Source organism: Larus michahellis, chromosome 18, assembly GCF_964199755.1.
Source record: "Larus michahellis chromosome 18, bLarMic1.1, whole genome shotgun sequence".
Lineage (NCBI taxonomy): Eukaryota > Metazoa > Chordata > Aves > Charadriiformes > Laridae > Larus > Larus michahellis.
Window position 1 is genome coordinate 3,754,087 of NC_133913.1, and position 27,721 is coordinate 3,781,807.

The following is a 27,721-nucleotide window of genomic DNA, read 5'->3' on the forward strand; positions in this document are numbered from 1 at the left end:
GTTGGAGGAATGGACTAACAGGAATTCCAAAAAAGTCCAACAAAGACAAATACAAAGTTCTGCACCTTGGGATGGAACAGCCCCACACGTTGGTTCAGCTCCTAACTTGAGGGAACAAGGCCCTGAGAAACCCATCTAATGCAAAAAGTAGGGGCCTGCTTCTGAGCAGTATAGGTGACTTCCAAAGGGCCCCTCAAAGCTAAATTATTCTATGAAAAATATCTGCTTATAACTGTCTTATTTTTCCTTGAGCCCCACTGCTATCTGCCAATGAAGTGCTAGACTTCACTGTATCCTATTATATACTATAATATATATTATATACCTATACTGAATAGGTATATTCAGCTATCTTCTTTGTGTTTACAAACTTGTGTTTTTAGTTTCTTAAGAGACAAGACCTACTGAACGTTCTCGCACGCATGATGAGGCCAGCTTCTGACCAAGTGGTATGTACTCAGCCCTATAGATCAGCTGTGATAAATTGTTGCATTCCTTTGGTTCTGCTCTGCTGCTTTTGATTGTTCTTATGACACGCAAGTGAACTGCTAGGTGTCTTTCTGTAGTATTCCATATCTTCCAGTTCAGTAACTGTCGAAACAATCTGAAAGAATCACTCGTATTTCTTTTCTGCCTGGGAAATGCAAGCTGCTGATGACTGGAAATTGTTTTATCTATGGGTTTTATTGTTTGAGTGGTTTTGTGAACAGTCCTATCATGCTTCAAGACCTCATCTTGATAAAAAGTGGTTTTATGATCTGAAGTACTTAATTATTGTTCTTCTGTCTGTTCAGTCTGCCTGAACAGAGCTGCTTAATGCGTGTGCTGACCTGGTTATTATATCCTATAATATTACTTTTTGCCTCACCTCTTGCTCTTGGAGATGAGGGGAATCTCTTAACTGCATAAATGCCAAAAGAAGTTACATTTTGGAAGAACAGTGGCTGTGTACACTGTGAATATTCTTTCCATGTATCCATAATTTAAATCAACAACCTTTATCTTAGCTGTGTATGGCCTCACTTAGTCTTTGTTCTTACGAATCAAAATCAGACAAACACTGAACTCGCAGAAGACACAGGTCTCCATTTGGTCAGTAGTCTGAAGGCAGAGTACATCATATAAATCTGATAAGGGCTAATAATGTTCTGTCCCACAGCAAATAAAAGTAACAATGAATGATGAAGATATGGACACCTATGTGTTTGCTGTTGGAACAAGAAAAGCACTGGTGCGACTTCAGAAAGAGATGCAGGACCTGGTATGTATGATCGCAGTGGGAATACTAACATGATAAATAGCAGGATATAAGAACCTCTAATCGGTAGATTGCTTTTTTTCTTTGGAACAGCTGAAAACTTGTGACTGACCTGTTGGAATTAGTGTGTGGGGAAAAGACATTTTCATCTAATGGAAATGGTGTATAGCTCATTTAGGAGGAGGCTGAAGTATAGTCTTGGGATACACACGAGTGTCACTTCACCTCATTTAATTTGCAGAAATTACTTTTTCAAGGATTGAAAAGTAAACCTAATTAGCGATATGTGATGTGGAAAGTTTGGGTCTAAGTCATCTGCTTTTATATGACTTGAAATTAAAACTTTCCGTATGTTCAAGCCCTGAAGCTTGCAAAGAATCCAGTGATAATATGCAGTGGTTTGCAAATCTTTTCACTCATAACTTGTCTCAGGTAACAGCACTGAAGTGTGGTTGGTAGGATGCCAGTTGGCTTTATTCTGTTATCAAACAATGTAAGCAAAATGCCTTAATCCACTTTGAGCATTCCAGCGTGGATGTATTACAGTTGTTTTATATTTTTCCTTAAAATAGTGACTATTGAAGAGAAATACTAACTTAAAGACTATTGGTACTGCATGCTTTACTTTATGCTTGAAATGTCCCCAGCCAGACTGAGGGACCAAGTTAGTGTATTTTGATTGTTTCTTATCAGATACTCTTAGGGGTCCCACTGTGCTGAAACAGTTCAGTCTGATAAGACACTTACAAGCATGTGTTTGTTTCTATTTCTTTCCCCTTGCTCTCTTTGAAACAGAGTGAGTTCTGCAGTGATAAACCTAAGTCTGGTGCAAAATATGGGCTTCCAGATTCGCTGGCTATCTTGTCGGAGATGGGGGAGGTCACAGAGGGAATGATGGACGCTAAGGTAATCCCAAATGAACTAGTACAAATCTTCCTTGGTAACCCTGGTACTTACAGCCTATGCAAGAAAGTTCTACTCTTTATCTCCTGTTAACATCACAACAGGAGAGACAAATGGCCCTAGTGAGATCTAGAGAAATCAAGACCCCAAGGAAGGTTAAGGGCTATAAGAAGGATGTAATTCTCATGTCTTTATTCCTTTTACATAGCAACTGTTAGTCTAACGTGAACTGCAGACTTAAAACTGCCTTTCAAAGCCTGGAAGTTAACTTCAACAGCCAGTTCGAAGGAGGGTGTTGATGGTGTGCTTGCAGGTCCTCAAAGTTGACATGTTATCAAATTGATTGGAAAATCCCAAATGAGCACTGTGTATCTAATATCTGAGTTGCTCGTGTTAATTCAACGCATTTGGCCCATTCTAGTAAAAGCTAAAATAATTGACAATTTAAATTTCAGTGTCATTGTGGCAAGCTGAGCACAGCAATTTTCTGAGTGATACATGGGCACTTTGGCAAACCCATATGGAGTGGGTAGGCTGCAGATGGATTGGTGTTGGGAAAAACTAACCCCAGTTTCTCTTTTAGATGATACATTTCCTCACGCACTATGCTGACAAGATTGAGTCCGTCCAATTCTCGGACCAGTTCTCCGGTCCAAAACTTATGCAAGAGTACGTATAAAGCTAGATCTCTCCTCCCGGTAGCTATTGTAACACTAAGCAAAATAGAGGCTGACAAACTTGTTTGCACTGTGAAACCTGCTGGAATGCACACAAAGAGAAATTGGGAGCAAAGGTGAAACAGGTGAATAAATACACTCCCAATGCTTCCAAATGCTGCATTAGTTTAGAAGATCAAGGTGCTGTATTGCCTTAATATTTATTTTTGTGTGCTAGTTAGGCTGTAGTTTGGGCAGCTACAAATTTCAGATAACACCAGGCACCTACAGTGTACACAGCTGCATGGAAACCAACTGAGTAATCCCACTAAAGGTACACGGCATGTTAGAGTTTAAGCACCAAGAAATAACACTGCAGGAGGAGAATCAACACATCAACTCGGATGCTATTTGAATGCGTTGAGAACTAGAGAAAAGTCTGCAGTGTAAAAAAAAAAAAAAAAAAAAAAAAAAAAAAAAAAAAAACCCCAAACAAACCAACCAAACTAAACCATCAAGGTTGCTTGCCCTTGCCTAGTTGAATTCAACATTCTGCTGTTGAATCCCATCGCTTGGGTACTTTTGTTCAGGCTGATTCTCAGCTGTGCTTCAGAAACACACAGATGCAGTATCTCCTGTGTTTCTCTAAGCCTCCTAGTCTTGAGGTGCTTTTAGCTGCTGCTGCAGAATTGCCAAGCGGTGGGTGATTTATCTTATCTGAATTACCATGTAGACTTTTGCAAGGGTGTATTATGCTCACAGGCATGTAAATAAATGATCCATATCAAAACTTCAAACCGTCCTCCAAAAAAGGAACATACTTTGATTTAATTATAAGACAGCAGTATGTGCACCTTGTACTGAAACTGCTAGGCTTTGGAGGATCTGTGAAATGTAGGTCTGACTTTCTTACATTAGAATACTGTGGGGTTTGGGGCAGTGAAGACTTGAATTATGTTGAATAATTTTTTGTTTTTCCCCTAACTGGTAGTTATAGAAGATGTGTAGTAGTATAAACAACAGGGCATATGTAAAACTGAATGTCATTAAAAATATACAGGCTGCCTTAGAGCTCAGATGACCTCTGACAATTGGATTGGATGGTGCTGTTAGTATTTACGTTAATGCCTTTTCACTGTGTGCTTTTGACTAAATACTTCAGGAATCTGAATAGTTTGAAACTTAAATTTGGGTTACAGCCAGCCTTTTAATCTTGTTTATTTTATTGGAGTAGTTTGCAAGTGTCTCTTAGTTCTTAATGAGGTTTTCCTTAACAACGTTAGGTATTTTGTATGCCCATATTTTTCTTCACTCATTCCAGACACTTTTTTCTTTCCTACCAGGGAGGGTCAGCTTACAAAACTGCCCGAAACTAAAAAGACACTTTTGTTTACATTTAACGGTAAGAGAACTGCTGTACATGTGTGTATGTGTACCCGGGGGAGTGTTGTGTTTCATTTGTGCAAATTACATGCTCAAGTTCTGTCATCTATGGAAGACAATATGTGATGAATGACTTGTAACAGTGCATGTAACAGGATCATTGATTGATTAACCAGGAAACATAAGGCAGTAATAACGCTGGGGACTGGGCAGCATATCGTCATAATAGGATACTCAGTCTTGCTATTATTGATCTTAGTTCATGCTCCGATCTCTACTGGTGGTTGTATTAGGGCACCATTGAAAGATGGCTTGTTTTCAAGCCACACTCCTTGCAGTTGGAACTTCCACAGAGTAACTTGGTTAACCCTGTTTTGGAAGAAAAACAGCCTGTTGGAAGCCTATTTGAGAAAAGGCCCATAGTTCTCTTCAAAATTCAAGGCCATAGCTCCAAGTGACATTAATGTCAGAGCCTGAATTCAACCCTTATGTTTGTATTCCGTCCTGCTAAAACTAAGAAGGATCGTGTGTGGGAAGTGTGCCTGTCACTGTGTGAGGAATCTAAATGCGATCTCCAAAGCTAAACGCCTCTTTTAGATAGTTATGTCCTTCCTAAAGAGATGGCTAAGAACATCTTTCTTTAATGAATGGTGTGAGCAATAAGGAAATAACGTTAGAGCAAGTAGAAGAATCCTGCCAACCTCTCTGAATTAACAAGTAACTCTTTATTTTAGTGCCTGGTTCAGGCAACACTTCCCCAAAGGACATGGAGTCTTTGCTGCCTCTGATGAGCATGGTTATCTACTCTATTGACAAAGCAAAGAAGTTCCGTCTGAACAGAGAAGTAAGTAGGGTATATTTTTTCTGTCTTCTGAGTATTGTATGAAATTGCAACCATTACCATTGGATCCTTAAGATTGGGAGCCTTTTGTTTCTGACTGCTAGAGATACTGCATCCTGCTCATGGGGAATCTGTATTAACTGCATTTGCTTTTCTCTGTGAAAAGGGTAAACAAAAAGCTGATAAAAACAGGGCTCGTGTGGAAGAGAACTTCCTTAAACTGACTCACGTGCAAAGACAGGAGGCTGCCCAGTCCCGTCGAGAAGAGAAAAAACGGGCAGAAAAGGAGCGAATCATGAATGAAGAGGATCCTGAAAAACAGCGTCGGCTGGAGGTGAGATGCATTTTTCAGATTGTTAGAAGCCACTGGCACATTTCTCTTGTGGTATCTCCCAGGCTGCCCGTAGGCATACCAGCAATGGCCAACTTTGATTTCTTATTTGCTGGTAGGCAGACAAATTTTGGGGTATGTACATTTGCTTTCTGAAACATGCGAAGGCTGCCAGTGAAGAGCCCGCTCATGTGGTTAGAGATGTGAACCCAAGTACTGAGGGTCTTTTTTGTTTGGCTCTTCTGAAAAGATGAGCTTCCTCTTTGAAGAGCTCACCAATGTTCATTCAGACCTTTCTGTCCTTGCCTGTAGGAAGCCGCTTTGCGGCGTGAACAGAAGAAACTTGAGAAGAAGCAGATGAAGATGAAGCAAATCAAAGTGAAAGCTATGTGACTCCATTGTGAAAAGCGTCTCAGTGCCACCTGCAGAATTTTAATTCACAGGGTACAAAGACCTACTTAACTCCATTATCCTACACTTCTTTCAACACGAGTAGCCATTAAGAGAAATGTTCCTTGCATTGGTGTTACTTATTTAAGTATTACAGCAACATGCAGGTGTATGTAGAAAGCTTTGTCTGGGCAGTTTTATTCCAGGTGGTACAAATTTTTGCTACTTGTCTGTTAAAAAATTTTGCAATATTCTTGAATGCTCTTTGTCATTTGTTCTTTAAAAACAGAAGATTGTAAACCTGTCCACGTGTGCTGGTAACATATTCATGCTTTGGTTTTAAACTTTGGTTTTAGTTATTGGGAGGGAAAGGGGGAAAACTTAAGGGGAGGAAAACTGTGCAGTAAACATTTACTGTGCATTTATTTGCATCAAGCTTGTAAAGGCACAAAACTTAAGAGCCTTCCATACGCAGTATGGATTCTTCAGGGATTTAAGCCCAGTAGAATAGAAGTTATTTTTGGTTGTGTTTTTTTAACAAACAAGGGACCGAAACAGTATTCGGTCACCTGATTGGCATATGTGTAAACATATAGATGGGTTAGATACGAGGGAATGGAATACATGAACAGTTTCCTACTTGTGGTTTTGAATGCTGCAAGCTTAGTACAATGTGAAGTCTGTAATGTCAGCGTGGTGTTTCTTCAGGAGCGAGTGCATGGTGAGTTAACAGCTTCAACTAGCTTTCCTTGAATATTTTTAACTGTACAAGTTTGCCTCAAAAACTTTTCTCCCGATTTCAGCAGCTGCTGCTGAGTTTACTTCAGCCAGGAGCTAGATTCAGTGAGGTATCTACTAATTGCCAATTTTCCCGAGCAAGTGAAAAAGTTTCAGAGGACATGTATCCTCTTCATCTGGGAAATTATCACTTCAGGTTTTTGAATATAAATGGAGAGAATGAAGTGAATGCCCCCGTGCAAGCACTTCGCTAACTGAGAGGGCACTGCATTTTATAAATGCTTCTTGTCTTGAAGGCGTTTTATTGTTGCTTGTAACAGACTTTTAACAGTTTTGTGGGGAAACAATGTCTTGCATTTTCTTGTTCAGTACTTTGTGCAAACTTGATTCTGAGGCAATAAGAATGAGCTGCTGTTGAAACAGCAATTGTTTAAACTTCTTGTTCCAGCATGGGATACTTCACACTGATTTAAATGCAAATGTCTGTAATCTGATACATGCAAATACATTAATTTTATAATGGTTGGTAAAATTATTTAAAAACAAAACTAATGTAGATTATGTGAAATTTTAGCACTATTTAGCTTTAAAGATTAATACGGTATTATTTCACACAATTCTCTGAAAGGAAATACTAGTTTGTGCTCTTTTGAGTAAGTGGACAGCTTTCCTGAAGTCCCATATGTTTGTGGGCCATGGCAGCTAATTTTGTAATATGAACATTCAAATGAACAATCTAATGAAGAGTAAAATGTAATTGAAACACTCCGCTTGCCTACTTTACTTGGATGGAGTCCGTTGTTCCTTTCATCTAGTAGAATCTCGAAGCCCCCTTTGTCCTGGGTAGGTTTCAGTGTAGGTTTTCTATACGCAGTAGCCGTGTTGCTGGACAGGATCCACCAGGACCTGCTCCCTGGGAGGGCTGTGGTTGCTGGGAGAGGGCCCATAGCTGGAGGAAGCATCTCTCCCCTTGTGCGGGCGGGGGTGGGTGGAGATGGAAGACTTGTCCCCTGCCTTTGATGCCGGGGCCGTGCGGGCGCTGCAGCAGCACCGATGGCGGGGGCGAGGCCTCGCCTGCTCGTTGATGGAACCAACATGGCGCCGGCCGCTTCCCGCCGCTCCTGCGGGCGGGTGCCTCCGAGCTGACGTCACGCGCGCGACCTGCGTGCGAGCCGCATCACGTGGCGCGGCGTGCTGGCGTCACACGCGCAGCGTCTCCTGCCGGTGAGCGGCGGCCGCAGCCTGAGGAACGGGTGAGGGGCCGAGGGGGGACCGGCGGGGAGGTCGCTGCCCTGGGAGGGAGGTCGCTGCTCTGAGGGGCCCGGGCGGTTCTTACCGGCCGCCCCCGCTCCGGTAGGGCCCTCCCGGCCTAGGGCTGCCGGGCCTCGGGTGAGCGCTGGCCGTGGCGGGGCTCAGTGAGGGGGTGACCCGCTGTTGTTGTGCCTGCAGGTTGCCCGTCCTTTTACGAGCTGCGTGTGGTAACACAAAGGCGGATTCCATGTCTTTTCTTGTAAGTAAACCCGAACGGATTAGGGTGAGTGTTCAACACCTTTCAGCTTCCCTCAGACGCCGGCCTGTCGGGAGAGTCTGCCTTGCGCTTGTGCAGAGGAGCGGCGGCGGGGCCGGCCTCCTGGAAAGCACCTTAAAAACGCATGAAAACGTGCTAATTATAGGGCAGGGTATCGCTGTGCAAGCTAGGTACTAGTTAAAAAGGCCCTGCGCCGAAGTATTTATTGCTTGCACACCTGAATCTCCTTGCTGTGCAGTGCAAGGGGTTTGTAATAAGCCTCGCAATTAAGAAAAAGTGCGGTAATGCTGAGTATTTCCTACCTTTCTTTAAGAAGTTACTGTCTGACCTGTGTTGCACCATCCAGAGTTTCTGTTTTTCTAAACTTAGCTTGGAAAGCTAAACACAACAGCTTTGTTTAATTCTGCATTTTTAAGTGAGGTCGTTTCATGCGAGAAAACCACTTTTTATGCCTTAAAATGATATTGTTATATAGGAGTTTTGAGTCATCATCACCTAAAGACTCATTGGTGCTTTCTAGGACTGGCTTCCCTTGCACTGAAAAACATAAGCTATTTTTTTCAGTTATTTTACTGAGTAGACAAATTCTAGTGTTGGAGTGTTTGTGATTGCTTATGTAATGCTAACTTCATGATTAACACTCTGCAAGCCTAAAATTGCATATTCTATTGTGCGTTTATATATATTTTTCTTTGAATCACAGAGTTGAATGGACTGGTAGAAACATTTCTCTGCACAACCTAATGCTTGCTCTGAATCTTAAGCATGAATTCGGGAAGAGAATAGCAGCTTTAAATTACTTGTGTTCTAATTTTGCATCATTCAGTCAATAGATATGTAGCCAAAATATTTAAGTTCTTTAAGACATCACCTAATTGTAAATAGTTAAAGCTGTTTTTAACACTATTACACCGAAGCAAATAACTTTTATTTGCCTATATAAGGGAGTTGTATTGTGCTTATTATTTTTGCTGTCTGTGCATGTGTAACAGTTCTTGTTTGAGTGATCTAAAATGATGTTAACTTTATTGCAAGTGCATGCTGGTCAGGAAAAGCAACAGCACCTCTGTGGTTGCTGGGTGCCTGCCATCACAGTGGCACAAGGAGAGAATATCCTTGTCCAAAGTAAGGATGTAGCTCTGATGTTGCAGCTAATCAGTGTCAGACCACAGTAAAATCCTTGAAGTCCTATGATTCTCTTATGTTTTTTTTATGGGGGAAAGGGAAAAGAAACTTGTCTCTAGATGGAATAACTAATTGTCTGGGGGATTTTTTTCTTTCTCTCAGCGGTGGGTGTCTGAAAAATTCATTGTTGAAGGCTTAAGAGAGTTCGAACTGTTTGGAGGTAAGTTTTCCTCCTGTTACATGACATTGTTAGAAATGTTTTATTTTAGCCGCAAGGTCTGTGAGTTTGGTTGTATGTATCTTAACAGTAAAAGAGATTAATAGATCTGGTTGTAGCACCAGATCTGGTTATTCAAGTGGGCTAACCATATAAAGTTAACATGGAAGCGTCCGAGATCTAGCAAGTTATTTGGAAATCAGTTTCATGTTGATGGCAGTACTATTTTCAGACCCTGCATTCTGGATTTCTGAGCATAATCACTTTTTTCCTATGCAAAATAGAGATTTAGGGTTTGGGAAGGTTAATTATAATATTTCAAGTAAAAATGGATTTTGAAACTCTGATGATAGCTCCCCAGTGTGCCTGCAGGAGAGCTGATTGGTTTCTGTTCTGCTTTGCGCATAAGGAGCAAAATTGCCCACTAGGATGCGTAATTCCTGGTCAGTGACATGGAAAGCAATCAGAGCATAGGAAAGATGTCTAGATCTTGAGCTTCCAGGTGGAGTGAAAGAATTTTCACTACTTTAAATAAACTTTAGATAGTCTCTTCTGTATGTAAGCGAATTAGATATGTCATTTTGAAATTGTGTTTAGAGGTATAGTAAGAAAATTGTAACCTTACATTTATGTTGAATATATGAACAGTAGCACTATTTGAATCTCTAGTTCCCATACCTGTACTACCATTGGATTATTTTTAGTGCTGCAACCTTATGTGTAAATTAAATGTCTTTGTCTAAAAAATATTGTATATATTTGGTATCAAGAAGTATCATGCAGGGTTATTTACTCAGTTTTCCAACTCTATTTTTAATGGGTATCTGTTGAACACAACATGGTGAACAATTAATTTCTTTACTCCAGAGCAGCCTCCGGGTGACTCTCGGAGAAAAGTAAGTGACTTTTGCAGGCTGTGGTGCTGTGGTTCATTGCATGGAGATTATTCCTTGTGGAAGTTTGATTTTTCTTTTTACCTTAGTTATATATTTCATCTCTATATTTAGCTCTACAAGTGTGGAAACAGGTTTCACCCTGGAGTGGAGATTTTGGTGTGTGGTTTTCAAACTGTATGTCACAAGGCAAAACTTTAAACTTAATCTCTTGGATTTGTATTTGCGTCGTCGTTCCCCCATCCCCCCAGGGGTCTTGTTTTTGAGATGATTTAGATCTGATTCTTCAGAGATGCTAATCTCTTATAACTGTCTTTTAGAATAAAAGGAAGAGGTTAGTTTATGGGACTTCTGAAAACTAGGCTCAAAAAATTTCATGTGCTCCATTCAAAACCAGGGTTCCCTTCTGAACACGTTGGTTCTGATTTCCCTGTAGTGCAGCCACAACAGAGGCTCCAACATCAAAACCAAATATCATGTAATTTTCAGCTTGAAGTGACTTTATCTCCTCTTGTCTGGTCATCTTCAGAGCCAATTCCATGCATGCTTAGAGAGCTTTGCCTCTTAAAAATTAAAATCACAAGCAAACATGGAATGTCTGTTCAAAAACGTAAAGCCAAAATGTGGCAGTTGAGAACTGTACCTTGATGCTTTTTGTTTTGCAGACCCTGATTGCACACTATCCGTTTCATAATGAACAATGCTCAACACAACTTACAATAGAATATATTTGTCTAAATTATTTCCCACCTGCCCACACCATATTGAAACATTTCTCTGTGCAGGTGTTGCTCTAGTTTAAGCTAATTACAAACATGAATTATGTGTGATTTGATTATAACTGTGTCAGTTCAAGCTGCTTAGAATTGATTTTTGTGCCAGTGTCTGTAATTTACTGGCACAAACAAAGCTCAAAATATGAGATGTATATGGAATGTTTTGTATAAAGTCAAGTAAATTCACACCTTTTTTAAATTGCTGAGTGTTACACATATGCTGGACTGGAAGCAAACTGAGATTAGCATCTGTTTTGGTTTTGTTACAGTATTCACTTGGGGTTTGGACACCTTTGCAGGGATATTGATGACTCTCATTTTGATTTTTACATTTAAATAAAAGCTTACTTTTTCCAGCAGGGCTATAGAAGAAGGTAAATAATTTGGAGAGAGGGATGGGAGGAAAATTTTTGTTGCTTATGCTGAAAGTAAGTGAGGGGATGAGGAGGTGGAGGGGAAGGCAGCAGAACAGAACCGATATTCCCTCTTCCTAACTCAGATGAATGTCATTTGGCAAATGCAGATCCTCACTAGCATCACATAACTGATTTTCTTATGGCATTTGTAACAGTAGTTGCCTTTCAAAGATTAATTTCCTTAAATCTATCTCAAATTAAAATCAAATCAACAAGCCGGAAAGCTAGCTCTTAATGAATGTCGTGCCATAAAGCTAGTCATATCTGACTTCATTTTGCAACTGCTTTTGCTTTTGACCATACACCAAAAGTTGTCCTGTGTGAAACCACTGAGGAGCTTTTTTGCAGTATTTCATAAATGACATTTCAGTTTAACTTTTTTTTTTAAACTCTTCTATGATGTTGATAAATTTCTGGTAGAGCTCCTTTTGCATTAACTCTCAGTTATTGGTCACTGCTAACATGAAGAGAGGTGAGTGATGTGAGAGTGAGACCTCTGATGTACTGGAAGACTTTTAAAAAGGGAATTTACCATATTGTTCCATTACTGTTGAAACAGCCTACACCATTAATAAGATTAAATTTTTTTAATTTTCTGCATCTGTTTTGTTGGCTTATGCTATATCTGGAGTGGACTTTATTAAAGCAAACCACTTACATATTGCTCAGTGTTTCACCAGCTGTCATCGCTCCATAACGCTGCTTATCAGAGCCTCCCGCTTTCATTTCCTTGGTGGTGCCTTTCTGCTTCAGAGGTTTCCATCTGCCTGTGTGTCTCTCCTGGCAATCTGCTGTTGACAGAACTGTGTGAAATTGCTGGAAGAAGTAATGAATGATACAATTGAGATCAGGATTGACAGGCATCTTTAACAGAAGTTTGAAATCGTGAATGGAAAGTTGCTGCCTGTTCTCAGCCCAGGAACAGCACTGTGTAATGTTACAACTAGAATAAAGGATTTGGGACTGCTGAGATCTCAGGGGTTAGCTATCATGAAACACGACTGAGTTGCTGTGCTGGAGTTGTTTGAGCTGAAAGTATACCCTGGCACTGTTCACAAATCTTAAGTTTTGCCTTTTCCCTTAACTGAAAAATATACCTATTTTAAATGTAGGGAGAGAGAGGTGAAACGCGTGCTTTTCAAAGTCAGCTGAAAAGGTGGAACTTGGGAAGACTGACTGTTAGGTTACTCCCAAAATATACTTAGGCACCCAAAAGTAATTTATAGCAAATTCATGTCTGTGTTTATTGCACTACATTTACCCTGGACTGAGTGTAGAATAGCAAGTTCCTTGTTTTTCAGCTGTCACTGTGTTGTTTCCATCTTTCAGTGATGGAAAAAAGAGTATTTGCTGTCACTATAGGAAAATGCACAAGCCTTTTCTGCTTCTTGTACCATGAGAAAAGGTCTGATAAAGGGCATTTGCAGTTGATGAAGAATGAGGTGGAAAAAATGAGCTGGAGTTCCAAATGTCAGGAGGAGTTAATGTGCTGGAAATTTGAGATAACTAAATCCAATCTTAGACACCAAATAAATTTGGATCCCCATTAGGATGCTCTCCTTGTGACTTTGGAAATTTGAGGGAGTTGGCAGGTATAACGGAACTTGCAAGAACATTGAAGTTTGTCTTCTGCAAAATCCTGCTTGGAAAGATTTATGTGTATGTAAATAAAGCAGGTAGCTTTATGTCAGATGTAGTGAAGAAAAATGACAGGCTTGGGAGTGCTGCTTCCTTCTGTGGTGTGGGGTTTTTCCCTTCTTTTTTCCTTTTTTTTTTTTTTTTTTTTCCTATAAGCACTAATGCTTTGCAGTTTTTGCTTTCATTTGGAGCTTCTCTTCTCATGTGTGTCTGATCTTCATATCGTGGGCTAAGTTAGTTTGTCATTCCACCATTCAGCTAAGCAGCTTCAGCTGCGCTGGTCTTATCACAGATCAGCAGCTGAAAACCAGAAGCCCCAGCAGCAGACAGGAATGCTGACCGCCACCGTGCAGAGAAGTGCTATAAACAAGCTTTCCTTTGGCCTTTGCTGAGGCAACAGGATGGTGGCACAGTAATGGGAGAAAGGTAGTTACCATAAAGCAGTGCTTAAGCTGTCCTGGGGAATAGTAATTGGCTTTATCCAAATATTCCTCAAGAAATTCTAGCTTGCTGTAATTAAGAACCTACTTGTTATGGTTACATGTTTTGAAACACAGATGTCTGGATCTTCTGAAATGAGGCATCTCCTGGATTTCAATTGATAAAATACTATTTAAAATTATTTTAACAACAGTTAAATTCTCTCTTCTATATTCAGTACTGTCTTTTTATTTTAAGGTGTATGATAATATAAGGAGCAGATGATTTTTCCAGCACATGTTCTTTATTTCTCTTGACCTGACTTTTTTTTTTTTTTTTTTTCACCCCAGGCAAATGAGGCGAGCTCCGAGTCGATAGCTTCTTCCCCTAAAAGGGACACCATGAGCAACTTCCTACCAGACAGCAGCTGTTATGAGTTGCTCACTATCATAGGTAATGCTACTCGTGGGCTAGAGGATTGGAAGTCCGCTTCACAAAGAAAATAACTGCTGCGTATTTGTTGGCCTTTTCTTGATTGATAGCTTATTTTTTACATTAGATTCCTGTCCTCTTTGATCTTAAAATTACTTTAATAAAAAATGAGATGCCAGTCCTAGAGGCTTTCAATTGAAAGAGGCATGTGGTGGGTTAACGATACTGAGTGTGAAGTACAAAGTCAGCAGAAGCAGCTTGAAACCTGTCCCTGTCCTTGATGGGGCTGTGGCCTAATCATTTTATTTCTACCTCAGTTCTGAACTTGAAAGACAGGATAATATTACTGGCTAGGAGGTTTTCTCTTAATGGGATACATGCCAAGGAAGGTGGTATCTGATGGAACGATTACCCTTTTTCACAAGGCCAAAATAGTTTTAGTAAATGAACGTAAAGATTATTTAAGGGTCAAGGACTGGAGGAGTTTTCCAGAAGTGTGTGGTTCCAGAGATATTGCTGAAGCTTTAATGCCTTTTCTTTCAGGCAGAGGCTTCGAAGACTTGATGGTTGTGAACCTGGCCAGGTATAAACCCACAGGAGAGTATGTCACAGTCAGAAGAGTGAACTTGGAGGCCTGCACAAATGAAATGGTCACATTCTTGCAGGTAACGCGAATCCACTAATACCGTAATGCAAGTTTAGGAGAGCACAGACAGCAGGCGCAGTGCTTAGCAATACGGTACTCATATTTCTGCATTTACTAAATTGAATCAAAATATCTTTTTTTTTTAATTTTAGGGGGAACTTCATGTTTCCAAGCTCTTCAACCACCCTAACATTGTGCCGTACAAAGCAACTTTCATAGCTGACAATGAGCTATGGGTAGTGACATCTTTCATGGCCTATGGTAGGTGGAGAGGGAATACCTTTGTCTGACCATCACATTCTGTGAAATGTAATTTAAGAGCTGAAGTATCCTTGGGGTTTTTTTTCTGACCAATTAAGAGGTGTTTTGTTTCTTTTTAGGTTCTGCAAAAGATCTAATCTGTACCCATTTTATGGATGGGATGAGTGAACTGGCTATCGCATACATCCTCCAAGGCGTATTGAAAGCACTTGACTACATCCACCATATGGGCTATGTACATAGGTATTTAAAAAAAAAAGGCCACCTATTTTCCTTCTGTTGGAAGTTCTCAGAAATACTGCTCATCATTAGAGCGGAGTGGATAGTTCAAGAGATGCGGAATGCATTATTAAGTTTTGTATTGCTCTGCTGTTAGAGCAAGTCAGTTTGGTACTTACGAAAAATTGTATTTTTGCTTTTACTAAACTGCGTGAAAGCGTCACTGTGGAACAAACTTATCCCAAAGACCATTGTGTATCTAAAATCACAACTGCAGCTCGTGTTGACAGGCTGACTTGTTAAGGCTCTGCTCAGATACTACTGATAGTCTCCAAATTGAGACTGACAGTGGCGGAGTGGTTATTTGCCCTGTTCCTGTTAAAGGTCCTGTGTCCATAACCTTCAGTCCTGCACTCCTCCTTGCCACAGAAACATTGTTTGGGAACCTGCAAAGTGAATAGAGTCCTGTTAACATTTGTAGAAGCTGGTTTTGCGCAGCATTCAGGATGGTTGATAGGAGTCTCAGACTCCTGGTAGGAGGCTGATCAAGTATTGTCCTGCACTTTGAGCTGAGGTTTTTATCCTTTCCATGGGTGCTTACTAAGGATGAATTTCTGTTTAGTACTACAGCTTCTCTTAGTCTCTTTCTAAATCACTGTCTCCACGCCTTAGCATATTTTTCCTCTTCTCTGATGCATCCCTCTTCTTAAATTTCAGATGCTGAAAGTTTGAGGTTATTGGTTGTTACTACTTTTACTATATGCACTGTACAAGAAATTCAGCTTGCCTGTGCCTGCCTTAAATCCTTTGCAGTGCCCTTCCGCACAAAGCCTTTCTGGGAAAGCTGTAAGGAACATTAACTCATTTGAGGCCAGAGAAGCTGACTGTTTTTACTTATTTTCAGGAGTGTTAAAGCCAGCCATATCCTGATTTCTGTGGATGGGAAGGTGTACCTCTCTGGCCTGCGAAGTAATCTAAGTATGATCAACCATGGGCAGCGACTCAAGGTTGTTCATGACTTCCCCAAATACAGCATCAAAGTCCTGCCTTGGCTCAGTCCTGAAGTCTTGCAGCAGGTGTGTTAAAAAAAAATCCTAGTTTTTAGTGTTATATGGTATCTGTATAATTTTCTGAGTTCTTATGGCATGTTTAGGAAGTGTGGTGGGGAACACAACAAAAGCCACAAGGCTACTTTTTCTCATTATGAGCTTTATCTTTTTTTTTTTTCTATCCTTTTTCCAGTAAAACCAATGATCCCTAGCAAGGGGAAACCTGTATTCCTGTCAAAAGGGGCAGTTGCTGAGAAGCCTGTGTTACGGCATTGTCTTTTCTTTCCCTCCAGACAAAAGTGCATGCAAATCCAAGGAAAAGGAAGGGGAGAGGCTAGAGGAAAGACACTTGGGGGAGGCGCAGGGCGAGTGGGTAGAATTTGATCTGATCTCTGTTTCACTGAATAGTTTTCTTGTAGGTACCTCTACAGATTCTTCCCACTATCGAAGTGTTACATTAAATGCCAGTTACCCTAAGGTGGATGCCATCCCTACCAGCTAGCTCATTTCGGTTAAATAAATGTTGCCCTTAACTGTGTGTCTTAACAAAAAAACCACTACCACCACCACAATAAACCAGCCTATATGTGGGTTGTATTTCTGCTCTAATCATTCTGGGGTGCTGTTCTGCATATTGAAACATGGGCATTGCCCATGCATCACGTGTAAGTCCACAAGGCTAATTTTTCTTTTCCTTTTCATCTAGAACCTCCAGGGTTACGATGCAAAATCTGACATTTACAGTGTAGGGATAACAGCCTGTGAGCTGGCAAATGGACACGTACCATTTAAAGACATGCCTTCTACTCAGGTAAGGTTTAAAAGCTGTTCCTTTCTCATCCTTCATCCTGGCACGGGGAACTGCCTTGCTGCACTGGGCTGTGAAGACAGGAGGGTGCCGTGCCTTCCTGATTTCCCATCTCATTGCAGCTTTTTTCATAGAACTGCAGTGCTTCTGTATTGAACCTCTGGTGTCAGAATGGTCACGTCCAAATTCGGAGGACGTTAGAAATCCACTGAGAAATATTAATCATCTGGTCTTTTTGTGTGTGATGTTGTTTATGCCCCTTCTCTTACAGATGCTCTTGGAAAAACTGAATGGAACTGTTCCCTGCCTGCTAGACACCACCACAATTCCTGCTGATGAGCTGACTATGAAAACCTCCCGTTCAAGTGCTAACTATGGGATGGGCGAGAGCATGGCTATTAGCAATGTGAGAGCGGCCAACGGAGAGCCAGCCCTGCACCCTTATCTTCGGACCTTCTCCACCTACTTCCATAACTTTGTAGAGCAGTGCCTCCAGCGGAACCCCGATTTCAGGTAAAGCCAGGTGAAAGCTGCTCTTCGTGGACCTGTGCTATTCTAGGGCTGATGAAACAGTGAGAGCCAGCAGAGGGTATTTGAATTTCCTTCCAAAAGTGGAGTGGAGTGAGGATGTGCTGCGTGCATTGAGAAGAGCAGTCCAAGTATGTAAACCAAGAGCGGTGTTAACGCTTTTAGACACTTTCTATAAGAGAGCCAGAAGAATTACTCTGCAGCCTTCTTTGGGGGGTAGAGTGGTGCTACACGTCAGGAAAATAAACTGAACAACTTGACTTTCTGGTCCCTGTGAGGCCCTGTTTACCCAGTTCCCATCACTGCGAATGTCTGCTGCTCAGCCAGCGGAGGATATCGATGGAAAGTGATCAGGAACTGTATTTTCCTCTGTAGGGAGTGTGAGGTCATCTTTAGCCATGACAAACTTCCCTAGCACACCACACTGTTCAGAAACTTTACCTTGACCAAATGTTGGGGTGTACAAGTAGGTAACTTGCACAGAAGGCTGAACCACTTGCATAAAACATCATGTGAACATAATAAACAGTGCTACCGGTTACAAAAGGCAGATATCCTATAGCTGAGGCAGGAAGGACTCTGGTTTTTTCTTTGTTCCACTGACTGACTTTAAACATTGATGCAATTTCTTGTATGCTTACTTTATTCTAACTCCCTTCTACAGGCCAAGTGCAGGCACGCTGCTTAATCATCCCTTTTTCAAGCAGGTAAGGAACTCATTTAATCTGCAGATAAAGAACAGTGGCTTTTCTGTAGTTGTTGTCTCGCTGTGTCACTGAACCTGAGGGTGGGAATGTCGAGTTGCTGAATTTTCTGTGATCTGAAAGGATTACATCAGTTGGGTGTCTTAATTGTAGTGCAGCTTGGTGATCCTCACATCGTCCTGGGAGGGGAACTGGCTTTTCTAGGAGGACATAAATCTGCCCGTCCTGTATGCCAGAAGCTTTTCACCCACGGAGCATGGCGGCAAGGCAGTCCTAACCTCGTCCTTACTGAGAGCAAACCGAGGTGGCCTGTGCATTGCTTCCAGCTGTGCAGCAGGTTGGCGAGCTCCAGCCCTGGCATGAGAAAAGGCAGAGGCTCTCCTGCCCCCGGGATGATTTGTCTGGCTTGCTCTGAGCTGAGGGTTGGGGGGCTGTTTCACTGAGGGGAGTATCAGGACCACTACGGTACCCAAGAGCTACTGGCAAGACTGTATGCAAAGCACTTCCTTGTTACGACACGCAGTGTGAAAGCCCTGCATCTCTCTCTGTGCAGGTGGGAGGATAATACTGTATTCTTACTTTCTACCCATAACCACGCACTGTTGTTGCTTGTCTGTGACGGGCGATCGCAGGGAAGCATTTCAGCAGCCCCCTTCTCTCCTTTCTGTGCAGATCAAGCGCCGTGCTTCTGAAGCACTCCCTGAACTTCTGCGCCCTGTCACCCCAATCACCAATTTTGAAGGAACGCGGCCCCAGGATCCCAGTGGCATTTTTGGGCTGGTGTCAAACCTGGAGCAGCTGGATGTGGATGACTGGGAATTCTAGAAAAACAAGGACTCCACCTGGTTCTGGAGCAGCTTTCTGGACATTGTAATTTATTGGTCCTGTTCATAAAAGGTGATGAATGTTACACATAGAAGAGTTTACAGGTCCTTGGGAAGGAACTTCAGCTGCCTCTTTACTTAGGAAGTAGCCTGGAAACAAATGGGACAGACCTAAGCTGGAAAAGGATCAACCCCAAGGAACTGTGGAGTATTCCAGATGGTGCAGTGCCCAGAGCCCCAGTTCTCACAGCTGAGTGCTGGCAGATCACTTGAATGGGTTGAGTGAGTCTGTTTAGTCTCTATTTATGTGTTTCTAAAAATCACTGGCTTCCTCGTATCACAGTCGAAGGCTGCATGTCCCTACCCTCTTTGGTTCTTTCTCTTTTAAGGGTGCCTTAGAGTTAAGGGGAGGCAGGCAGCTCTTAGTTTTGGGCATTCTCTTAGAACTAGTCCGAGTACTGTTACAGGGTGAGTTTGGAGGGTGGAGAAAAGAGGGATTATGTTCTTAAATTTAGTCACTGCTTTGTGATAGAAAATGGGAGATCAAAGATGACCGGATTCTGTTCCAGGCACATCTGCTGCATCAGGAATTCCTCTGCAGCACTGGATTCTTATCTTCCAGTTCTGGAGAGAGCTTTTGAAGAGACTCCTCTCACTTGAGGCTGAGCACTCTGAACTCCAGGTCAGACAGGGCATTCCAGCATCTCCTCCCATGGCTGCCTGGGTCACCAAAGCGAGTGTGTACGCCCGTACAACGTACCAGCTCTTTTATCCCTACAGCACATCTTGTTGAGCCTCCCGTTAGCTGGGCTGGTTTCACAGCACATAACACTCATACCAGCTTTTTCTCCGTGACTTACCCTGGCACAGAGGAAAAATAAGTCCATTTTCATGCTAAATCCTCTTGCTCATGACTCCTCCTTGAACATCATGTACAGAACTGATGTTAAGCCTTCCATTACCATTGCTGTTCTGCCTTCCCTGTCTGACTGACAGGTAAAAGCTTGCTTCTCACGTGGCTCCCCTTGATTCACGGCTGTGTGACTCTGCCCTGCTGCCGTGGCAGCTCTCCCCCAGTCCATGGTATTTGTTTTTTGGAGGTGTATTTAAGGCTTTTAGTTTGACCCTTCCAAGGACCATGGGTGCTGGATGTCTTTCTACTCTGTAACGAAGCACTGAGAATCCAGTCCTGTAGGTGTGGTTGATGGGAGTAGCGGTGCTGGCAACAGGTCCTTCTTGTGTTTATAAACTGTACTTGAACCCAGATAAAGTTTGTTACTCTAGTTTTTTGCCAAAACAAATAAAATATTTCTGAAGTTGTTTTTTTTAAGTCTGCTGTTGCTGCAAGATGATGGAATGGATCACAAGTGATGACACAGGCTGGCTGTGCACGCTTACTCTCTTCTCCTTTCCTTACTTCAAAGGTGCTGCTTGCGCCCCAGCTGGGTGCCATTAGAACGTACCCAGCTGAAGGCAGCTGCTGGTGTACGGCTCACCCGGGAGCAACTGCCTTCGTGTTTCAAAACTGTATTTCTTTAAACTAAAGCAAGAAGCTGCAAACAACCACTCTTGCTCTCTTCTGAAAGCTTCAGTAGAACGCACTCATTCTGCCAGAGCAGGGGCGTTTGTAAGGGCAGGCTCTACCAGAAAGGACGAGCCCACTTCTGCTTCCTCTCTAGGACCAGGTTTGGCTCCCGCTTTAATTGTATTATAGTAAGTAGATCTTAATTTCCTATCTTGTTATGAAGCCTGCAGCTTGCAAAAATCCTTATCCCTCTCCCACAAGCCTGAGCACAGACTAGGTCACTGGTACTTACAGCAAGAAAAAAAACACGGTAACACTCAGCATAAAACCTTTGGGACCGAGTTAGGGATGGTTTGGAGGAGATGGGTTTCCTCACAGAAGAGGGATGTTTCGACAGAGGTGTTCCCACTGCCATTGTAAGCCTCTCTTGAATCCTCCTAGGAACCAAGAGGCAGGCAGAAGGGACATGAGGGAAAACACTGAGCTATAATAAATCACAAATAACTGCAGCACTCCAGCCTGCCTTCCCCTGAGCTTGCATTTTTAGGGTGAAGGATGAACTTATCGCAAGCTAATATTTCTCATCCTGTTCCATGCTTTCGGCTCACTTAATGCTTAACAATTATGGACTTAAATTAACTTAGAGATAGTTTTATGCTTACACAGCAACCCCAAGCAAGCAAGACCAGTGCAAAGTTAGGAGTGAACAGCAACACCTTGGTCAAAAAAAGAAGTTATGAAGTAACTGAACGCACAGCCTTTAACACCTCCTTCCCCAGTGCACTGCTGCACTCGGGGACAACTGCTGGGGTCCTGCTGGCAGCATGGTGGTAGACAGCCATACTCGGCCACGACTCTCGAGTCTGACCTTACCTGTTCTGTCTTATGCCTTAGAGCAGCAAGCAGGGAGTCTGGCACGGTGGGGACACTGTTTTAGTAGCTCCTGGTTGGATACGCAAGCTGGGTACAGCTGCTGGCCCCAAGGCAACTGCTGGGAGCTTTTTTTTTTTTCCTCCTATGAAAACTTTATTCAGCTACATACAAAACAGGGTGCTCTGCTATTGTGGATCCTCTCCATGGTCTGAATGCTGCTGCTCTTCCTCCTCTTCTTCCTCCCCTTTGTGTTTTTCCAATTTTGCCATGAGTTCTGAAAAACAGGAATAGGCAGGATGAGACTCCAGGGGCAGGGGCTGTCCCACACCAAAGCCAGGTGCCCAGGTCCTGCAGACACCCATCTCCACAAGAACCAGGGCAGCTGCATTTGCCCACACAAAGGCTCAGCAAGGAATTACCACTGTTTGCTGAGTCCAGGGCAACAGATGTTACAGTCAGAGAATCCATCAGTGCGTTACTGACCATCAGACCAGCTGCTACCTCCGCTCCTGCAGCACATCCCCCCACCGGGAGCCACACTCCCCGAGTTCCCCATCTGGGCAACCTACGGGGCAACCCCATTTTGCACCTACGCAGCCACCCAGGCCATGATTTAGTGTCTCCCCGCACTAAAGGAAGCTCTGCTGGCAGCCAGGAGCTATGAGCTCCAGCCAAACACCAAGAAGACACTTCAGGAGCTGGTGCCTTTGCTGCTCCAGACGCTCCCTCTGAAAGCCCCCTCTCCCACAGGGGCCCACTACCTTTTGCTGGGTTGAAGACGCCATTGGTTTGCTTGTCACAGACGTAGCAGCGCTGGGATTTGCGGTAGTGTTGGAGGGCACAGCTCTCACAGAAGTAATGCCTACACCTGTATGGAGACACAGATGCTGCTGCATGTCACCAGAAACAATTGCTGTGCCCACGAGTTAGAAATTACCGACTACTGGGGGGATACAAAAGTCAGCTACGTGCAGAGCTTCCTCTGCATTGTCCCCATGGAAGGGGTTTCATCAGTGCTTCGCTGATGTGATGGCACAGAGCCGCTAGGTTCCCAGGAGACAGCCAGCAGTGTGGGAGAGGGCCAGCAGCGCGTGCTGTCCACGCTGCCCCCAGCCTGCTCCTCAGCCTTGGCAAGCTCTTGGCTTCCCCATGCTTCTTGCTCTGCTCACGCGATGCAGCGTGCCATGCAGCGTCCAGGAGCAACGATGGCATGAAAACAAAATCTCAAAGTTGAGGGGAAAGATGATGTAATCAGGCACCATCTGTGGAGATTTAAGAGATGCCTAGACAACAAAGGCTTGAGATCCCTTCCAAGAAGATGCTCCAGACGCAGTTACAAGACTCCCTGGTTATCAGAGGATTTCCCCACCCACCAGAAAGCCATGGCAGACAACAAGCAGGTTCCACCCACCAGCCTGTGGGCAGTGTTTGTATTTGGCTTGACACAGAATGACTAGTAGACTCGACTGACAGCAGACACTTGGCTCCCTATGCCAAAACAACCACTTACTTGGTGACCACGGGGTTCTTGAAGGAACTTCTGCAGATGAAGCATTTGAAAGGCATATCCTCCTCATCGCTGCTCACCTCATAGTTTTCCTCATCTGCACAAGACAAAGTTAACCAGACTGGAGGAAGAGCAGAGGCAGCCCGACCAGCCCATGCGTGGGGCATGAAATATTAGGTATGGAGAGAGTACAGCAGGTGGGATTGAATCTTCGCTGGAAACAATAGAGCTCTGGCATCTGGGTGTTGCTGATGTCAGTAACACATGTGGGACTGAGATATAATTAGATCTGATGAGCCAGCGTGCCTGTTGCTCATCTCACAAGAACAAATTATTTTCTACCTCGCCCACTGGCTGCTATAAAGAGACATATCCTCCAGCCCCCTCCTATTTTTTATATTTTCTTCCAAACCACCTGCCACCAAACTCTTCAGCTCCAACTGAACACAGAACACCCTCTTCCCTACGGCTGCACAGCGGTTCATGAGCAACACTCATGAGCCTCGGGCCACCTGGGAAACTGAGTAAGAAATAATGATGTGATGTAGCATGAAAACAACCCACCTCCTGGGCAGCTGGGGGGCAGGAGATGGTGACATGTCCCCAGCTGGGACCCATACAACAGCAGTGCTATCCTTTTAGAGAGAGCCAGTGGAAATAATCTGCCCTGGTGGCAGTCAGTGGTTATGTGAGAGCAGCAGGTTTGCTCAGCACTGCAGTGGTTACTGGCCCTGAGGTTATCCTGCAGCAGTGAGTTCCGCAGCTTTGGAATAGAGTCCTTTCTCTCTAATATTAATTCAACTTATGGCCTGTGCAGTTTGAGACAGCAAAGGACCCGTTTCCTTCTTAGCGACCCAATATCCCTAAGTCACATTCACTTTAGGGCACGATAAGAGGCAGACCTGGTGGCCTCATCCACCATTAGCTTAGGGAGAGGGAGAGCAGAGGGGTGGTGCCGTACCATTGACTCCGTACCGGCCTTCATCCAGTTCCCGTTCAATCTGCCAGCCGTGTTTGTAGTCCGAGCGGTCGTGGAGGAATTTGCAGCTGTCTGAGCAGCACAAAGAAAGAAGAATTAACACTCTACCTGGCACAGCCTAGCTGTTACCTGGACACCTCATTCAGGGGCAGCCCGAGCTTTGCCCAGCAGGTGAGACCCGATTGCTTCCCTGCCCGCCTGTGCTCCTGGAGCAGGCGCAGGACCCCTCTCAGGGTCAACAGGCCCTGAGGATTGCGCTCTGTGTGCCACAGCGACAGTTCCAGCATTTACACACAGGGGAAGCGGGATAAGGAACAGGAAATCCCATCCCTCACATGGCCTCAGCCGCCAGAACACCTGTGGGAATGTGGGTCACTGGAAATCCCAGGGGTCCCTCCCAGGACTCTTACGGCCACTGATTAGAGGCCATCAGCTTTCGGAAGGGCTAACACAAATGACTAGAACGTTACATAAACCAACTCTGCAACAGCATCACACACCAGCTCTGCAAACAAGTGCCTGTAAATCAGGAAGTGCACATCTCGGTGCCACAAACACGGGCTCACAAGCTGGACTGGATCCCTTTGCAGATCCGGTGCTGCACGCGCTCAGCTGCAGGCAAAATCCACTCACCTCCAAAGCCGCAGAACCCAGTTTCTTTGTAGTCTTTGCAGATGTCGGGCTGGTAGTCCCACCGCACCGTGGCCCGCAAGTGCTCCGGAGCACGGATGGGTCCTTTTCTGAAAGGGGGGGAGAAGGCTCAGGCCGGCTGCGCAGCTGCAGTGGAGAAGGCCCCTGCAGGCCTGGTCAGAACCAGACACCGGACTCGTTAGACAGAAAGAAGCTGGCAGCAACAGCAAAGTTCAAGCCCCGAACAGGTGCCTTTGGGGAGGGTGCCTGAGCTCCTCTGTGGTCCCAGTCCTCCGAGGCTCATCCCAACCTACCTGACCATTCCTGAAGAGGCATTTCCCATTGACGTGTCCTTGGGCTTCACATACTTCTGGTAGTTGTTAATACCACGGTAAATTTTATCATCTTCCTTTCCTCTCAGTTCCTAGGAAAGCAAAAAGAAAGGTGATTAAGGATCAGGAAAGCTTCATGACACAGATCGGCTTTCACCTCTCTGACACCAGACTCCCTTCCCACCCCTGCCTTCCTTAATACCAAGATGCCAATAAAGCCAGAAAGTTCCCCTATTTACAAGAGTTACACTCTTGGCTTCTCAAGCTTCCAGGGAGAAAGAGACTCAAACTCTTCTTGGTGTGTGGAAGGGGGATGAGTAAAGCACATGTTCTCCTGTTGCAGAGCATTAACTCTTACAGAGCACGTCTGACTCACCTCCTGGATTTTCTGGCTGCGTTCAAAGATGGCCTGAGCATCCTTCTCCTTCTCCGTGTCCAGTTCATACACTGCTGTGGCTCCCATGTCTTCTGGGCCAACGGGTTTCTGAAAAGCAAGAAGAACTTGTGACAACAGTGAAGAGAAAACCTGTACAAGACAGAGAGCTCCTTGGCTACCTGGAGGGTTGGTCACAGAGCAAGTACTGGGCATGCTCTGCTTTACCTTCCACCAGTCTCTACCACCCCTTAGCACCTGCCAGGGAGAATCTCCCGTGGGCCGGATCCGGCCTAGTGCTTGCAGGAAACGCTTGTCCTTACTTTACTCCTTCACGCTCAGCCTCGGCTTAGCTGGAAACTGAGCTCAGGTCTCCCGTGTCCAACATTTCCGTCATGAGACGATCCCGCCTACACGCAGGATGTTACGTCTGAACTTTTAACCCAGCTGTGGGTGGCTTACATTCAGTTTTAATACAGGGATCTGGTTCAGATTCCTCTTTAATAGACTAAACAGACACCTGTTCCTGGTTTTATCAGATCTTCAGGAACAGCTGCACAGAAACCAAATAATTACAGCCAGCCTCAATTAAAACAAAATCCAACTTAGGTGCCATACGGTTCTGGAGCCCCGGAGGTGACATCTGCTCCCGTTCCCTTCCCGTTCTCCTACAGCACCTAAGTCACCTTGAATTCTTTGTGGAGAAAGATGGTCTAAAACTGAAAACACGAACCCAACAGTAGGGCAAACCTGATTCAAGTGCTCCCTCTCCTGAAAGTTTTGCGTGATGTTGAGCAAATCCAGTGGTATCTCGGAGTTTTAATTCCCACCTCTAAGAGGGAACGGCCAACCTTAGATGGCCTCCTGAGGATGCAGGGGGTATCAGGAGAATAAACCTAGCACAAAGTGCTCGTCTACTAAAAGGGAAGGGACAGGGAGGTGCATCTATAGATAAAAAAGAAGAAACGGCTGATCCCACATTTGCAGAGGCAAATTCTCTCTATCAAGTGTGGGATCTGCCAGTCCCACCTGCCCTCACACCCTAGAGCCACATTCTTGCCCAGTCCTTACCGCCGACCTTGTCGATTTGTAAGTGACTCCGATCTCCTTTGATGGATCCTCGTCGTCACTGCTGCTCAGCGCGTACGCGGGCCTCTCCTTCGTGCATCTCCTGGTCTGAGGGGCAAGAAGACAGCAGGTATGAAGGACGGAAGGGTCCAACGCTGTGTCTCGCTTGAGCTCAGCAGGCCACCGCCGATGCACCTCGAATGGCGCAGTGCCCTGCTGTGACTCCCTTACCTTCTGGATCATGGGGTTAGGGGTCTCCCGCCGCCGCTCCTTCCGCACCACCGTGCTGCCCTCCTCACCGCTGCTCTCTGAGGGGTAAAACCCAGAGATAAAGCTGTGCCCGGGGGCAGGACCTCGGCCCAAATGCAGGCTGTGCCGGCAGCCTCCCACCTCTGCGGGCTGGGGAGGCCCACGGGAAGGTGCGGGAGGCCGGGGGAACCCCCGAGGGCGCTGGCACGGCCGGGGAAGAGCCCTTCACCCCCTCCACCACACAGACATCGGCACGGCTGGGGAAGGCTGCGAGGCCCCTCCGTGTAGGAGCAGCACTCCGGGGTGGCACCAGGATCTCCCTCGCCTGCCCTGGGTACCGAAACGACCGGACACCCGGCGGGCTAGCCGGGGCCCTCCGCGAACCCCCGACGGCCCTCACCCTGCTCCTGGTCGCTGCTGGGCCGCTTGCGCCGGCCCCTGCCCGCCGCCAGGCCCCGCTTCTTGAAAACGAAGCTGCAAACCGAGCCCTCCTCCGCCATCTTGCGCCGCCGACCACTGCCGTCGGCGGCTAGAGCGGCGCGCGAGCCGGCCCCCCAGCCCCGCGCTGCGCAGCGCCCCCTGCGGGCCAGGAGGACCGGCCGGCCCGAGCGGGGGTCGGGGCCCCGGGGAGCGCGGCGCCCCCGGGGGAGGGCGCCCCCTGCCGGCGGGGAGGGGAGCGGGGGGGGGGCCGGGCCGCTGGGGTCCCTCGGGGCCTCCTCCTGGTCCCTCGGGGCCTCCTCCGCTGGGGTCCCCTCCGGCCCCCGGCGACCCCCGGGCGCGGCGGGTGCGGGAGGGCCGAGATACGCCCCCCGCGCCCGGCCCCGGCCCCGCCGCCTCCCCCGGGCCTGGCGGACCGCTGCGGCCTCCGCGCCGCCATGGCAACGGGGGAAGGGCCGGGCCCCAGCGCCCCCCACACGCGCGTGTGTGTCGTGGGTGTGGGTGTGTGTGAGTGTGAGCGTGCACGTGTGTGAGAGCACGAGCATGTGCGCGCGCGTGTGTGTGCGTGCGTGTGTGTGCGCGTGTGTGTGTGCGTGTATGTGTGTGCGTGTGTCTGTGCGTGTGTCTGTGCGTGTGTGTGTGCGCGTGTGTGTGTGTGTGTGCGTGGGGGTCGGTGAGTGTGTGTGGGGGTGAGTGTGTGTGTGTGCATGTGTGTGTGCGCGCACATGTGCGTGTGGGTGTCGGTGAGTGTGTGTGTGTGCAC

General features: G+C 45.3%; 3 protein-coding genes across 17 annotated transcripts in view; 2 read left to right on the plus strand and 1 right to left on the minus strand.

Annotated features, from left to right (window-relative positions):
* Nucleotides 1-6,021, plus strand: part of CCDC47 (coiled-coil domain containing 47) — an 11,048-nt gene extending 5,027 nt beyond the window's left edge. For all 6 annotated transcript variants that reach the window (XM_074562126.1, XM_074562121.1, XM_074562124.1 and 3 more), the window contains 8 exons: nt 384-449; nt 1,160-1,261; nt 2,054-2,164; nt 2,745-2,830; nt 4,161-4,219; nt 4,935-5,044; nt 5,208-5,375; nt 5,685-6,021. In XM_074562126.1, coding sequence (XP_074418227.1) covers nt 384-449; nt 1,160-1,261; nt 2,054-2,164; nt 2,745-2,830; nt 4,161-4,219; nt 4,935-5,044; nt 5,208-5,375; nt 5,685-5,765 — 783 coding nt within the window. In that variant the 3' untranslated portion in view covers nt 5,766-6,021. The remainder of the gene's footprint in view (nt 1-383; nt 450-1,159; nt 1,262-2,053; nt 2,165-2,744; nt 2,831-4,160; nt 4,220-4,934; nt 5,045-5,207; nt 5,376-5,684) is intronic.
* Nucleotides 6,022-7,674: 1,653 nt separating this feature from the next.
* Nucleotides 7,675-20,314, plus strand: STRADA (STE20 related adaptor alpha). Of its 10 annotated transcripts, XR_012584164.1 has the most exons (14): nt 7,707-7,753; nt 7,950-8,034; nt 9,316-9,373; nt 10,238-10,266; nt 13,864-13,966; nt 14,489-14,610; nt 14,744-14,852; nt 14,972-15,095; nt 15,976-16,147; nt 16,827-16,931; nt 17,200-17,441; nt 18,121-18,163; nt 18,314-18,713; nt 18,833-18,949. XR_012584164.1 is itself a non-coding variant. In XM_074562129.1 (13 exons), the coding sequence occupies exons 2-13, from the start codon at nt 7,999-8,001 to the stop codon at nt 18,983-18,985; spliced, it is 1,296 nt and encodes a 431-aa protein (XP_074418230.1). In that variant the 5' UTR covers nt 7,680-7,753; nt 7,950-7,998; the 3' UTR covers nt 18,986-20,314. The 10 variants fall into 10 exon arrangements, 9 of the variants coding, with proteins under 9 accessions (XP_074418237.1, XP_074418230.1, XP_074418238.1 ...); XM_074562129.1 differs by lacking the exon at nt 18,314-18,713 and having other exon boundaries at nt 7,680-7,753; nt 18,833-20,314; XM_074562131.1 differs by lacking the exon at nt 18,314-18,713 and having other exon boundaries at nt 7,681-7,724; nt 18,833-20,314.
* LOC141732771 (E3 ubiquitin-protein ligase RNF113A-like) lies at nt 7,728-27,045 on the minus strand. The gene is made up of 12 exons (XM_074562140.1): nt 26,921-27,045; nt 26,503-26,579; nt 26,275-26,379; nt 25,207-25,314; nt 24,813-24,922; nt 24,502-24,608; nt 23,851-23,940; nt 22,893-22,986; nt 22,144-22,250; nt 21,383-21,656; nt 12,114-12,271; nt 7,728-8,141 (listed from the first exon to the last, which is right to left on the minus strand). The coding sequence occupies exons 1-10, from the start codon at nt 27,018-27,020 to the stop codon at nt 21,568-21,570; spliced, it is 987 nt and encodes a 328-aa protein (XP_074418241.1). The 5' UTR covers nt 27,021-27,045; the 3' UTR covers nt 7,728-8,141; nt 12,114-12,271; nt 21,383-21,567.
* Between the last annotated feature and the right edge of the window lie 676 nt (nt 27,046-27,721).